Source organism: Gadus chalcogrammus, chromosome 6 (assembly GCF_026213295.1).
Source record: "Gadus chalcogrammus isolate NIFS_2021 chromosome 6, NIFS_Gcha_1.0, whole genome shotgun sequence".
In the NCBI taxonomy this organism is placed as follows: Eukaryota; Metazoa; Chordata; class Actinopteri; order Gadiformes; family Gadidae; genus Gadus; species Gadus chalcogrammus.
This window is the reverse complement of record NC_079417.1, coordinates 17094685-17110319: the sequence shown is the minus strand read 5'-3', so window position 1 is coordinate 17110319 and position 15635 is coordinate 17094685. Positions and strand designations below refer to the sequence as shown.

General features: G+C 50.7%; 1 protein-coding gene across 6 annotated transcripts in view; it reads left to right on the top strand.

Annotated features, from left to right (window-relative positions):
* The window catches only part of LOC130383885 (smoothelin-like), a 52992-nt gene that overhangs the window by 28797 nt on the left and 8560 nt on the right, over window positions 1-15635 (top strand). For 3 of the 6 annotated variants that reach the window (XM_056591773.1, XM_056591769.1, XM_056591770.1), the window contains exons 8-14: window positions 5-193; window positions 2490-2547; window positions 3491-4024; window positions 6033-6106; window positions 13899-14102; window positions 14255-14330; window positions 14847-14888. In XM_056591773.1, the coding sequence (XP_056447748.1) occupies window positions 5-193; window positions 2490-2547; window positions 3491-4024; window positions 6033-6106; window positions 13899-14102; window positions 14255-14330; window positions 14847-14888 (1177 nt within the window). The remainder of the gene's footprint in view (window positions 1-4; window positions 194-2489; window positions 2548-3490; window positions 4025-6032; window positions 6107-13898; window positions 14103-14254; window positions 14331-14846; window positions 14889-15635) is intronic. The other 3 variants (XM_056591772.1, XM_056591774.1, XM_056591771.1) reach the window with 2 other exon arrangements.

The following is a 15635-nucleotide window of genomic DNA, read 5'->3' as shown; positions in this document are numbered from 1 at the left end:
GGAGCGGCCCATGAGCAGCTCTCCTTCCAGCATGGACTCAGAGACCGACGACGGCCGCCCCCAGCCCTGCTCCTCTGACACCCCCGACCAGGAGCAGCCAGACGGGGCCGCTCTGGCCAAGCCAGACCCCTGCTCCAGACACGGCCTTCTGAACGGCAGTGCAGCTGGACAGACTGAAGTCCCCCAGCAGGAGGTACAGAATACCAGCTTCTTACTCCCTTCCACATACTCACCGTCATTCACACCCAAGGCGACCGTTAGGGCTCCTGAAGAATACCCAGAGATACTCCATGAACACCATGCAGAGTCTGCACACACAGAACGGGGGGCCGGGATTAGAACCCATGTCCACATATGCCCCTTTCACACCGCCGCAAAATCGGGGCCGGTTCCGGGCCAGTTCGGAGCTAGGGCCAGGGCTTTGGTTTCACACCGCCAAAGAACCGGCTCCGGCCCCTAAAAACCGGTTCAACTCTGGCCCCACTTTAGAGCTGGGCTAGAACTAGAACCGCTTTTACGTCGGGGGCAGGGGGCGGAGTTATCCGTACCTTCATAAACAGGAAGACCAACGAAGACCGGCATTTTTTAAAACACCGAAGTAAACAATGGACGTGAATCCGTGTATGGTTCTTTTTTTTTTTTTTTTCTGATTTTGTTTTAAATCGGAATATTCAAAGAACGAACCATACACGGATTGAATCGAAGACGAAATTGTTGTTGTTGTGTTTGAAACTGGCGCGAGGGTTCTTCTGCGCGCCTAACCTGACGCTTGATCATTGTGTGGTGGTTCAACGCGTCAACGCGCCAACGCAGCTAGATGAGTCCGTGTCCATGCAAGTGAACGGAGCGTTCCCTCTTCGTCATAACTATCAAACCAAACATCCTTCACATTCACCGAGCGAACATTATGAAAGTAAAATGCACATTTCTCGCTAAAAATGTTTCCATAAACGCATTTAATGGCGTAACTATGTTACTATTTCCACCCAGAATAAAGAAAGATGTCGGCCGTATGCTTCTGTCCAAGCTCACTAGCGGAGACGTTTGTAGTGACGTCATGACGTTGCTCACGCCGGCTCTATGGCTGGCTCTGGCCGGTGTGAAACCAACCGGTTCTTAACTGGGGTAAGGCTGGAACCAGTTTGGAACTGGCCCTAGCACCAGCCCGGAACTGGCTCTCGGTTCTTTTTGGTGTGAAAGCGGCAATAGATCCAGGGGCCGGGATTCGAACCCATGTCCAGACAGAACCAGGGGTCGGGATTAGAATCCAGGTCCACACAGAACCAAGGGAAGGGATTAGAACCCATGTACACACAGAACCCCCAATCCGCGTTGCGGTAGACCAATTATTTACTGTTTCACACAAACACTCCATGCCCTCACCACTAGAGGGGAGTGTTGGGCCTCTTCAGCTGGGTGGGGGTGTGTGTGTGTGTGTGTGTGTGTCGACTGGCTCTCTTCAAATACATATTTGTCCTTCCTCATGTGAGACTAACGGCCGTGCCTCAGTGACAGGGGGCATGTGTAAACACCTGAATGTGGCCGCACACCGGCCTGTTTGTCTCCGTTACCCGGCAACGCAAACAAAACGAGAGGTGGGTGTGTGTGTGTGTGTGTGTGTGTGTGTGTGTGTGTGTGTGTGTGTGTGTGTGTGTGTGTGTGTGTGTGTGTGTGTGTGTGTGTGTGTGTGTGTGTGTGTGTGTGTGTGTGTGTGTGTGGGGACCGGTTCTGCTTCCCCTCAGAGCTCTGTGAGCCATCTGAAGGGGGGGGGGCTGGTGTCAGAGAGCAATGGACTCGGTCGTGGTCTGTCTCCAGGTCTGTCCCCAGCCCCTCTGGTGTGTCTCCAGCCCAACAGAACCCAGAGCAGCCGTGGAAGCTACGCTGGTGTTCGCATTGGTCGGCCCCTGATGGGTTCAGCTGCTCTGAGCATCAGGTTCTGAGGTCTGACTTTAGACATCTCAGGCTCTACAGCGTAGAGAAACAGAGCCGGTCAGAGGGTTGAGAGTGAATATCCGTAGAGAGGCCGTATTGAAATGGAGACTTGATTCCACCTCTGGCTGACGGTACAAAGGTCTGACACAGATGTCCAGCCGACGTGAGAGAGCAGAAACAAACGAAAACATGAGAACGGTATTCTGTCCCTTACATGACCCGAATTCACTCGGTTTCCCCAACAAACACAGAGGACCATAGCGGGCCGTTTCCTCATTGTTCCCTGAAGATGAGGTTCCCTGGCTGATTCTCGTTGTCCTGGGAGTAATCTAAACACTCTGGGGCCCATCGCTCGCTCTTCACCAGAAATAGACCAGACACACTGCGCTGCTAACCCCAGGGCTACACAATTACACATCCGTGCGTGCCAGCGTGCGTGCGTGCGTGCGTGCGTGCGTGCGTGCACCAATGAACCACACTCTCACACGCATGATCTCAGCCAAGCTTGTTCTGTCATCTGGTTGTGTTAACCTGCATCGTGTCTGTCTCCCTCTCAGGCAGCGGTGAGCCCCCGTGATCCACCCCGGGCTCCAGAGGGCAGAGCAAAGGATACTGGTGAGTCCAGAAATAGCTGCCTGGCCACTGGGCTGACATCAGAGGGGACGGGGGGCAGCCCAGTGGACTGTGATAACATTGTTTTTCATGAACCAGTCCTCCCCTAGTTCCCTTTGTGGATTACGTCTCAACTCTCTGTTAGAAGAGTCAAAGTCTTTCGCTCACAGCATTGTGTTATCTGCGTATATTCGGATCCTTAGAAAATCCTCCAGCAAAATATGATTGCTATTATTAAATAGAATATTATTATTATTATTATTATGACAAAAATAATGATTGGGTACAATGCCAGTTCTGCGTGTAAATTACGCGAATGCAAAGTTTTTCGAACCCAATCTCAGTTTAGTGGTTGTTTCGCTGCTATCGCTGCACGTTTATACACAATTCCTCCAATAAGCACGGACAGCTTCCCTTAAAAGGACAGCAGCTGGAATCCCAGAGTCTGATAAATAATGGGTTTCCAGCACATGTACTCTTTATGTCGTTTGTCTCTTTTTACAAGTCATAACATTAACTTTTCCACACAAACACCAGAGGATGAGTCTGATAGAGTGTACAGAACAGAAGGAATCACGGCAGCATGGAGTTCTCCAAGTATAGAAATGGATCAGATTCCAAAAGAACGAGGTGGAACAGAGCAGAAGAAAGTGGTTCTTCATTAAGTTGTTGAATTGAATCCTCTACCGACTTAATGAACATTGATTAAATCATTAAACAACTTGTTGAAGGGAGGAGCCTAGCTCATTAATACAAGGTGATTAGGAGACACAACTGACAAAGAGATGATCCAAACCCAAGTCTTTTGGATAACTGCTAATCAACCTCAATAAAAAGACGCTCTGTTGTTTCATGTGTTCAGTACAACATGTGTTCATGTTGTGTGTTGTCTCCTCTTCAGGAGCCCATTGTTGTTTCATGTGTTCACGTTGTCTATCGTGCTCAGGATCAGATCAGGCCAAACTGTTCTCCCCGGTCTCGTTCATCCGGACCAGCTCCGTCCGCGACCGGATGCGTAAGTTCTGTGAGCCCAGGACCAGCGACCCCCCACTGAAGAAGACCTCTCTGGAGAACGGCGGCCCCCTCCGCCAGAGGAACCCCCCCAGGCCCGCCTCGCTGTACGGAGCATCCCTCGTCGCCCCGGGAGACCGCTCGGCCTCGGCCTCCGATACCGCCCTCCCCCCCGGGGGTGCGGCCGGGACACTCCAGCCCTCGACCGGCCAATGGCAGAGCTCGGTGGGCGGGGCCAGGAGCTCCGCCCCCGGGCACTCTCAGGAGGAGAGCGGCCCGCCGGCGGGACTCCAGAACCTCCCGGGAGACGCAGAGGCCGACATGAAGACCTTCCTGACCATCGAGATCAAGGACGGGCGCTCCACCGGCGCCTCCTCCTCCTCCTCCTCCACGCCCGCGTCCAGAGGCTCCACGCTGCCCGTCACCCACATGGCTCCACGCATCACCACCGCCGCCGGCCAGAGAGCAGGTACAGCCCCCCGGGTCCGCTAGTTCTGTCTGATGTATCGGGCTGGGCGGGTGGGGTTAGGGTTTGTTACCTCGGTTGGGGTCGGTCTACCTGTTAACTAGCGGCAGTAAGAGTTGGTTTGGAGCTTATTCAAGGCATCCAGATCTTCACGGGGGGTTCCCAGTGGATCCGATCTGTAGCTTTGGATCCCCACTCCCTGACCCTGTGGAGCGGTCCAGCCCATGCGGTGGGACGCTGCGATCTGATCCGTCACACGCACGGCGGAGACTATGAAGTCCTTCAAAGCAAGAGCGAGGACGAGGGGATCCGACCCAGGTCAGGCCCAGGTTAGACCCGGGTCAGGCCCAGATCATCGAGGCGCTGTGTGTAGGAACAGAGGCTAGTGTAGATGTGATGAGGAGCCAGCGAGTGGCAAGCGTTCAGCTGAGGGGGCAGGAGGGGAGAGGGGGATGGGGGAGGGGGCAGGCTAGCCGCGGTGGAGAATGCATGACTGTTTGTAGGGAACAGAAGCGGAACAATTGGTGGTTGTCTCTCTGTTGTTTAGTTGGCGTCCTTCTGTGGCTGCTGGACTACTTGAATTGACAATAGACTTGACTTGTTGGGCAGTAAATAGCTTTTTTGTTTTCTCACCCACACACACACACACACACACACACTCCTTATAGGTCCATCATGGATATCAAATTCACTGCTGATAATAAACAACCAGTGGAGTTAGTATGAAAGAATGTACGCAAAACCAAATAGTGTTGTTTAGGAAACTATGTTGTTTATCATGATAAACATGAGACCGCTGCAGCAGCTGCAGGAAAGATCTGCAGAAACAGAGAGTCTTGGGCTCCACCAATCAGGATCTCTGTTTACTCAGCCCTCAGACCTGAGACACGCTGGTCTCCTGAGCCCCAACACTCCCTCCCTGTGGATGCAGAGTTCTGTTTAAGTCCTCCTCCGGCTTTAGAGCATGGAGGCACCGCTGTATCCATGCTGCTGCTTTATGGACATTGTTCCATTCCGTGAGGAATTCCCCCGTTTTGTCTTGTGGATGATAAGAAGCTCATATCAGCTGTATGCGTCCCGTAAGCAGGACCTGCCTTTTTGAGCGTTGAGAGGACAGGGACCCTGAGGGGCAGACCCCGTCCCACGGCCTGCGTGTTTACATTCCAGCCCCGCCCGCACTCATGTCGCCCGCTCCTTCTGGAGTAGTCTCCTCACGGCTGGAGCTTCAGGAACAAACAAGGCCCCTGTGCGTGTGTGTGTGTGTGTGTGTGTGTGTGTGTGTGTGTGTGTGTGTGTGTGTGTGTGTGTGTGTGTGTGTGTGTGTGTGTGTGTGTGTGTGTGTGTGTGTGTGTGTGTGTGTGTGTGTGTGTGCTCGTGCGTGCGTGCGTGAGAAGGGGCAGGTCATCTAAAAATGTGTGTGCGCCGATGCACATTGCACACACTCCCAGTTGAAGTGCTCAGGACGTGGTGTTTGTGTTAAAGGTGGCGTCATCCATATTTCCAAAGCCATGTTGTTTATGACACGCTGCGCTTACATTAGTGACATATTGCCCCCCCCGCTCCAACGCTGCTGGGTGCTCCTCTCCTGTGTTAGAGTTTTCACCACTTTCTGCTATTCGTCAGTGCTTCTCCCCTCTTAACATTGTACAGGCAGTGTACATTAACCCGTGACGGCTCTGCTTCTGTGTTTAAATTAGAAGTCAACATAGAAACATACAACGTGAATGTACATTAAAGTTGTACTCATTCCAGTTGGGCGGCCATAAAGGCAGCACCAAACAGTTAGTCAATATTTAATAACTGCTGTTATCATCTTTTAGACGTACATCTGCATGTTTTATGGTATTTATTCTTTAAACAAAGTACTCCTTTATATAGCCGAGTACATTAACATAGGGGAATACTTTGGCCGTCTAGAATGTTGACCTTTTTAAGTAATTTAATTCTGATTGAATATAAACTTTATTATCATGCTGCTGCTTACGAAGATGTTTTCTCCCTCTTCCAACAGAGCTGACGCTGGGCCTGAGAGCCACGCCCTTCAAGATGTCTTCCTCCAGCCTGACCTCTGCCTCCTCCTTCAAGGTACGGGGAGAGGGTGTGTGTGTGTGTTAGTGCGTGTGTGCGTGTGTGTGCATGTGTGTGTCTGTCCACCAATCTTCGGGCTGCACAATGAATGGCATATAAATCAGAAATGTGGCTTATCGTGAAGATTGCAATTAATGTATTAGAAATATATACATATACATTCATAAATGCATCTGATTTCAGACTTCCGCTATATATGACATGTCTCATACTAGGTTGGCAAACTGATTCGATAATCTATTAATTGTGACAAATAATTGCAATCGCAGCATCGGGTAAAAACATGTCTGTTTATTGAGGCTCTGTTGTGACCTTTCCGTGGTGCTCCAAGTGCTCCAAGGTTCTGTCTGCTCCCTGTTGGCATCCACAGGTTCTGGCCGGGGTGTGGGTAACTGATTGGGTGCCGTGTCAGGGACTGTAGCCCGTGAAACCCCAGTGTGACTCGCTGTGCACCGGAGCAAGTTTCCAGGCCTGAAATCCCCTCCCGCACATTATGTCACGCACACAGTCCGTGTGATTCATGGAGCCCTGGGCCACGGACAGCAATGCCTCTTTTGGCAGGCGGTGCGTGGCGGATCAGCTGGCCTCTAAGTTATAACACAAGTTTAAAATAAACAGAGATACTATGCAGAGTAGACGTTCATCCTTATTTGTCGTTGTGAAGTGTATTTATCGCTTTACCTTGGCGCGTGCCGTGCCCGAGGGAGGTTGAGGAAACATGACCGATATCTGCACGGATATTTATTTCATTACCTTTAACCTCTTCTATGTCTATAGAATCCAACTTTATTGATTCAGGACGGTCCCACCCGGATGCGTTGGCCTTCCATGCTCCATTCCCCTCAGCTGGTGCGATTTGACATTGTCACATAGACCATTGCCAATAAAGATCCCAGATTTCAAGCGCCCAGCAGAGTTAATGAGGAATGGACCAAAGAGGAGCTGGTCTGAGGACATGGGGAGTAGGAGACAGGGAACAGTGTTTATTAAACAGAGTGGGCAGTCGGTCACATCTGTCCATGTAGGGTATGAGGAGAGAGAGAGAGAGAGAGAGGGGAGAGGGGGAGACAGAGGGAGGTGCAGTGGGCATTCTCCGCTCTCTCTTGTGAGGACCCCTCCCCTTGCGAGCCCCTATCTCTGAGGAGCTCCCAGAGACACACCTGTCCGGTCTGTCAGCGAGTGTTTGAACTCCATTGGTCTTGGATGTGTGGAGCTCTGTCTCATACCGGTCTGTCTGGATGCAGCGTACCAGAGAGAGTGAAGCTTCTATCTCGATACTTGTAGCATAGTGCCACAGTGTGTGGCTCTTTTCATACACAGCATCCCTCATTTTAACGCTCATACACAACGACACTACACTACTTTTTGCCAGAAGGCTGCCGTGGGTCGTAACCAGGGACAACACGCCACCCTCCTTCCTAGGACTCCGAGCCCTTTTCTTTAAAATCTCATAGTTTTGGAATTCAAGCTGAGACAGGGGTTCACCTACACATTAAAACCTGTCCCTTCGGAAACTCCAGTGGACAGTGGCAGTGGGGGGAGACATGTCCTGGTCTCTGGCTCTCTCTCTGTCGCTGTCTCTCACTCTTGGTCTGTGTGTCACTCTCGGTCTCTGTCTCTGTCCCTGTCTCTGTCTCTGTCTCTGTCCCTGTCTCTGTCTCTGTCTCTGTCTCTGTCTCGGTCTCGGTCTCGGTCTCTGTCTCTCTGTCTCTCTGTCTCTCTGTCTCTCTCTCTCTCCCCCCCCGCTGTCTGAAGTAGTGTAGCAGCCATCTTCTCCCTCAGCCTCTCGGGTCTGGTGGGGGTCTCCTCCTATCCCCTGAAGTCCTTCTTCTTTAAGCCTTGTGTTAAGCCCCCCCACACAGCCCTTATCTGGGTGTAAGATCGGGTAATGAGGCCCATGAGGGGCCTGGGGGGTGAGGTGTGGAGAGACAGATTTGGTCATGTCCGGCGGTCCGTACACGCGTATACACAAACAGCAGTGGGCCGATGGAGGCGCAGATAGAGGCTCTGCAGACTGCAGGCCGGCACTCGGCAGCAGGAGAGAGAAGGAGGAGGAGGAGGAGGAGGAGTGGTTCATGACTGCCTTCGAGGCGCGAGAGGTGAACTGCACACAGGTAACAACGCCACCTGGAATGTCTCGTCTGCCTCTGACCGGCCTGACATCGTTGGGGGTTTGAATAGGAATCAGCATCCGAAGGTTTGGCACCAACTTGTGTTTGGTTGATGGTTTTATCGCATTCTTGTTGTTGTGATTCCTCTCTGCTGGTAAAGTGGGCTGATCCACGTTTCTGTAGTCGCGCTGCTTACTTTGTTGTTAGATGTAACAAACCCTTTGGGGTTAACGGCTATTCTTTACGCCTTCCTGTTCCACTCTAAATATGGGCCTGTTCCCTGTACAGTATTGTCTGAGTGAACCTGCTTGAACCTGCAGCTGCTCCGTGCAGAACGACTTCAAAGAGAGCGTCAGCATTTTAAACAGAATTGGTTAGGTAAGAAAAATAAGAATATGAGTCAATAAACATTTTTACAGGATGAGTTGATTCTGCTGTTGGTTTTATAACAAGGTAAGGGTCTGCTGTTTCTCAGATCTGGTTGGGTGGTCCCCAATTTTATCTTTAGTGGTCTCTAAAGCGCTCATCAGCATCTTCTTAATAGCGACGTCTACATGCTCTGCTATTGGTGGGCAGAGGAACACCCAGCGAGCACGAGGTGGTGAACAAAACGCCTGGAATAGATTACATTAACGGTAAAAAACAGCATGCAGTCTGACGATGGGCATGTGAGGTGTGTGAGGGCGTAAGGACGCTACATCAGCCCCACCCAGATGTTCTGCTCATGTCAGAGGTTCATTCAGGTGGATGGTGTGAACCCACCGATCCTCCAATATGAATATGAATACTAATTAGGCCCTGGCTCAACGCCGACATAGAGGACAGAGCAGTGGGCCTCCCTCTCTCTCACTCTCTCCACTCTTTAATCTGGGTCCGCTGCTCGACCTGTGCAATGCACTGAGTTAGTGTAGGGCCATTACACAACACACGCTACACAACACACGTTACACAACACACGCTACACAACACACACCACGGCGGTGTTGGCACGGAGCTGAAAGGGCCACGTGGATTCTTTGTTTGAGTAATTCTATGCTGTGCAGATCTAATAGTTAGGAGGGGGTTTATTTTTTCTGTTTCTTTGACATTACTGGAATCCAGAAGTTATCCTGTACAAAATTAAAGCCATTTTTTATTAATACTTTGTGTCCTGGTGGGTGAAGCCAATCAGGACTCTCCCTCTGCCGCCGTCTCTGACACCTCGTAGTTTTCACAGGGGCCTTTTAGAATGCACTTGTAAATCCCTGCACTTTGTTTGATGGATCCTAACAGCATCACACTAACTTCACAACCTCCTTGTTAATACCACCAATGTGGTGATGAGGAGCAACTCATGAGGGCATTAATGGAACAGGGTGGGCTTTGTGTATAATATCTGGTCCTCACCCTTTTAATTCTCAGAGGCGTCCATGTCCCGTAGCACTTAGCTTTGATGTGCGTGGAGACCAGAGTCGTGCCCTGCCTGGGCTCTGACCTGCTCTGCTATTGGTCCGTTCCCCGCTCGGATCCCATGGATTCAGAGAAACTAACCCTGACCCTGTGGAGTTATATGAAAGGAAAAGATTTATCTGTTTGACTGAATTCATGGAGGGATATTGTTGATGTACATTATTTTGAAGCATAAATCTGAAATCATCAGGTCATGGGAAAGTAAGAGGCCTCCATGCAGTCTGTGAGATATGTCCCGATTACGGCCGGCTGCGTTCCACTCAGCCAGCTCGTTCCAGAATGACCCGCGCTTGATGATGAAGACGTCTGTTCTGCTGCTCTTCTGAGATACATCTTAGCTTTCAACACCTTCTCCCTCCTCAGATGGTCCTCATAGCTTCGACCTGATGTTCAGAAGGACCCATTTAGAGACCTTTCCACGGAGGTGAACTCTGTGGCCCAGCTCCATTAACAGCTGGTCGGTCACACGTTGTCTAAACAGCTTCCACCTCGGAGTGGTTCAGGGCGGAACGTTTGCTGCTGCTCCACATTGTCCTCCAATGTAACATTTCCAGTTTAATCCGGTGAAGGCCCACCTCTACAATGGAGGTGTGAAGGACAAGAGCCCTGAATAAAAATGAAATGAAATGTTCGAGGGAGGGGGACATTCTTAACTATTGCTTGTAAATACTCAACTGTTGCTTGTAGATTCTTAACTGTTGCCTCCCCTCCCCCCCAAGGGCTGCCTTGTTTAGTGCAAAAGTGGCTGGGCAAGTGACAAATAGATATATCTATAGCACCTGAGGAAAAACGCAAGCTGGGGGGGGGGGGGGTTGGCTTGGAGCCCTGCTGCCATGGAGATGGAATTCTGTGCATGGTCATTGGCTGGCTGCGGGGGGAAGGCTGATAAAGAGAGGAGATTAGTTGAAGGGTACAAAGCGGTGGTCAGGAGAGCTGCTATAAACGGGGCAGACAGAAAGAAGTCTCAGTGAAGTACAGGACTTCACTATTGTTTGCTCTTTACCAAGAGTCCAAACATCACTTTTGAGCATTACATTTCACCAGACTCTCAACACTTTCAACGCCTGAAGCGGCTGGTGTTTGTGTGAGCGGTGCTGCAGTGAGGGTTTGCGAGGCCATGCCTGGGATAGACCTGGACCTCCCTCCCTCAGACCCCCTGGGGAGTCGGGACGGCCTGGGTGCAGAGTCCGGGCCGGGGGAGGGGACCGGGGACCTCCTGGCCCAGGAGCAGATGGAAGAGCAACTAAGGGAAGGCAAGAAAGGGAATTTCGAGGACACTTTGCGCTGCGCAGTTGCAGAGTTCCACGTTGACCTGCAGGCCTTTGGAAGCCGCCTGGATGCCCGTCTGGAGGGAGCGCTGGCCCAGCTGACCCCCCTCGCCCAGGCCGTGACCGGCCTCCAGGAGGAGAACTCGAGGCTGAGGCTTCAGCAGGAGAGGCTGGTCAGACAGGTGGAGAACCTGTGTAAGATGGCAGGAATAGCTGAACCTTTAATGCATGTGAGGCCAAGACAGGAGGACTTGTGTTCTCCCATTCAGTGTGAGACCACTGCCCCGTTTAACCCTGAGGATTCTTCTTCCATTGTGCCGGAGGAGACTTCTTCTAATGATTCAGTACCGGTTTCCCCCGAAGACATTCCATCTAGTGGAACGGATCCACCATCCAGCCCCCACCTGGACTCTCCATCCAGTCAGACCCCTGTCTCCCCCGGGGACCCTCCAGACAGTGGAACCATGGAGACCCCCTCCAGCCCCCAACTGGACTCTCCATCCAGTCACACCCCCGACAGCCTCCACCTGGACTCTTCATCCAGCCAGACCCCCGACAGCCCTCCAGCCAGGGGAACCATGGAGACCCCCTTCAGCGCCCACCTGGACTCTCCATCCGGTCAGAACCAGGCGCCCGGACCCGCCGCTCAGAGTTCAGAGACGGTACCAGAGGAGGCCATTGCTTATCAGAACCCTGTCGAAGATCTCCAGCATCAGATAGAGGCTCCAACACCTCCTGATCCTCCGAGTCTCGAAACGCCTCACTGCTCTTCTGAACCTTCGCTGAGGGCAAGCAGTCCTGGCCCCGGCGGCATGGTACAGCTCTCTCTCTCTCAGTACTAATGTAGAAGAACCCGGGCCATGCACGGTCAGAGGGCTGTGAAAGTGACGTATCTCACTTTCAATGCTAGTACATATTTCTGCAGAACCGCGTGCACAAAAAGTATGTCACACATTATGATTTGGTCTGCCTGCTAGACCAGCTGCTGACTGATCTATTCTGTGGACCGCAGCCACAGCAGTGACAACTTAAGCAGCAGTACTTAAATGGCCTGTATTTATCCTTAATTGCTCTCACTCTCAGGTCATTCAGACAGTTAAGTGTCGATCAGATGGCGTTGGTCTTCCTATACTGAGGGATTTCCTTTTGGTTGAACAATTAAAACCACCGTCTCATTATACTGAGCGAGGTTATACCTGACAAATCCCTTCTAGGTGGGTGGTTTATGTTCACGTTGTCTGTGGACATGGTGCTGCATGCAGTGGTATGTTGATCAGATGTTGTGTATTTGTGGAGTATACTGTGGAGGACAGCTGGCCACTCATTCTCACCCAACACACAGTCCCTCTCACCCCGCACACACTCTCTCTCACCCCCCACACACACACACTCTCTCTCACCTCACACACACACACACACACACTCTCTCTCACCCCCCCCCCACACACACTCTCTCAACCCACAAACACTCTCTCTCATACCCACACACACACTCTCTCATACCCACACACACTCTCTCTCTCATACCCACACACTCTCTCTCATTGATGTTTTTGTTTCCTAAAAAGCACTGTTCCAGTGTTTCTCAACCCAGCCCATTCCCAGGGGTCAGAACCCCCTGGTACAATGTTCTTGGGGAACTCCATGAGATTGAGCGGAGAAGGCCAATAGAGCGAGGGACTGGGAGGGAGACAGCTGACTGAGCTATTTTCAGACCTAGGTCTCCATTACAACAAAGGCCATAAATCCCATTGAGTTTTCAACAGAATGTGATGTTGAAGTGTTAGCTGTAAACCTTGTTCTCTCTTTGGAAGCAGTGCTTTTCTCAAATAACGTAGACGTATGCTGTGCATTGCACACAAAAGTTTTTCAGGATCACATAACAGGAAATTCCTTTTGTCTGTGCACTTATTGTGTGGTGGACATTACCAGGTAAACAAGCCTTTCCCTCTATAGTTTTGACATACATAAGTTGGTACAGCTGAGATAGCCCCTCTGCCTGCTACATGAAGTCATGTAGCAGGCAGAGGGGAAGAGTGATGGACTCTGGGGACACTGGGCTGTGTTCAGTCCTGCTGGGCCGTGTCCCAGTGCCTGCTCTCTGCTCCTGTCAGAGTCGGGAAATAATTATTTATCATTGACATCTTAGGGAATTGAGTGGTCCTATATATGCATCACAGCATCTCGCTGTCAGGGTGTCTCATGTCAAAGAATCTCAAACTTTTGGGTTGTTTTAAGAAATATGCATCACCTACCCAACCCATTGACAGAAGTCATGATGACAATGTTGATACAACGCTACAAAAGAAATCAAGGTCAAATGACTGTTTATGAGTCTTGCTGTCGGTCCCTGAGAGAAATGAGTGACATGGTCATTACCGCTGACTCTCAGTCAGCTCAACCCCAGGACGTGTCCGTAGAGCTACGCTAACTCTAGTGGCTCATGTTGCATCTTAAATGTCACGGAGCCCCAGTGGTTCTGTAAACACAGCTGTAGATCGCTATCCACCAGGCAACCCTGCTTCCTTTCCTCCTGTCCTTGACTTTCTCGTCGCAAAGCCCTTCCTGAGATCATGTTGTAAATACTCCTCGGGAGGAAGAGAACTGAATGAACTGACTGTGTGTGAACTCTACGTTTGGAGACACAGAGACAGACACACGTGTGCGCACACACACACACACACACACACACACACACACACACACACACACACACACACACACACACACACACACACACACACACACACACACACACACACACACACACACACACACACACACACACACACACACACACACACACAGAGAGCATGTGTTGGCAATGGTTCAGAATGTAGAGCAGTTTGCCATTGAGTGTCACGGTGCACTTAACAGGAGCAGAACTGCTTCCATGGCGCTCGTTTGCTTCCTTTCATGGCCAGAAGGCTGCAGTGTGAACGTTGGTGTGTTTGTGTGCAGATGGAGACGGAGCCGGGCGTGGCCTCGGAGCCGCTTTTCTCTGGGGGGTCGTCCGTCTGCGGGTCCTTCCGGGCCCCCGCCGTCCCCAACGGCTCCGGCACCACCGGCACCACCGGTGCTCAGACCAAACCTGCGGAACAGTCCGGAAAACTGACGGAGAGCCAGCTGGCTGCCATCGAGGATGAAGAACTCCTCGACAGGATGGTACGTTCCACTAAACCCTGATTTAAGGAAAACAAACAAAGCTGTCGTTGGGGACGCTAGGCTATCGGTCTCTGCGCTACATGGCGCCGTGCGGCGTTCTCTCTCTGGCCTCTGGTGATAAGGTTCTGCTTTGTGTGTCTGTTCGTAAACAGCTTGATGAGTCGAAGGACTTTGAGGAGAGGAGGCTGATCCGGGCCGCCATGCGGGACCTCCGCAAGAGGAAGAGAGGTAAGGAATACTCATCCCTACACTCTCCTTCCCTCTCTCTAGGAATACTCAGCCCTACAACCCCCCTCCCTCTCCCCGTCTCTAGGAATACTCAGCCCTACCCCGTCCCTCCCTCTCCCCGTCTCTAGGAATACTCGTTCAGGTTAACCATATCTCTCGATTTTGAGACTCATCACGAAGCACGGATAACGGGACCTTTTGTCGAATAACTGTTTTACTGTCATCATATGATAAATTACCTTTATATAGTCAGACAAAACACTCCAATACTAAAACATATCTTTACTTTGCGTCTTAGCTAGTTAGCATAGTTTGAGCTTGGCTCACCAAGTAAAAACTACAAACTCACAAACAACCCATCAATTAAACCTTGATATTGTTCCGAAATCCTCAAGTAAACTTCTGTTTTTGTACCGACCTCCCCTTTATCATATTCTGGTGAATAAGTCTCTCTCATCCTTTGGTGTCTGCGTGGTCATGGCGCTGTCTCACGCTCTGCTCTGGTTGCCCCCCCAGAGGTGATGCTGGGCTGCTCCCAGGAGGAGATAGGTAGGGCAGGTGGGTGGTGTGGATTAACCAGTGTGCCTCTAACATTGCCTGCGTTGTGGATCTTTGTCGTGTAGCCTCCTTCATCCTCGTAACCGGGCGACTTCGCTAAACTGCGGTGAAACATAAGTGCCGCCTGAAGTGAAGTGCTCTGTTTGGACGATGACGATGAATTACATCACACTTTACACCCTTGTTTTTGCATACAATTATATTTATGTGGCTGATAACACGCATGAATAAAGAACTGTGTGTCCAAGTGGGATGACCTCCATTCACCTCCTAGTGTTGGTTTTACCCTGTGTGTCGTCATGCTCACCTTATCGTTTCCCCCAGTGTGTCAGTCTGTGTGCGTCAACTACACACACACACGCACACACACAAACGTGCATACACACAGCATATATTCTGATTTCCATATATACATACTCATTGTTAAGTTTGTGTAAACTAGCTTTTTCTCCTCTGAAGGATATGAACAAATACGAAAGGACTCCAAGTACTAATGATATTATATGACTATTAGTACTAATGGTATTACAGGACTATTAGTACTAATAGTATTACAGGACTAGTAGTACTAATGATATTACAGGACTAATAGTACTAATAGTATTACTGGACTAGTAGTACTAATGGTATTACAGGACTAGTTGTATTAATGGTATTACAGGTCCACTAGTGGTATGACCCTGTCACCGGTACTATAGGTAGTACCACTAATGGTATGATCCGGGTCGCCACTGCTCTGTGTGTTTG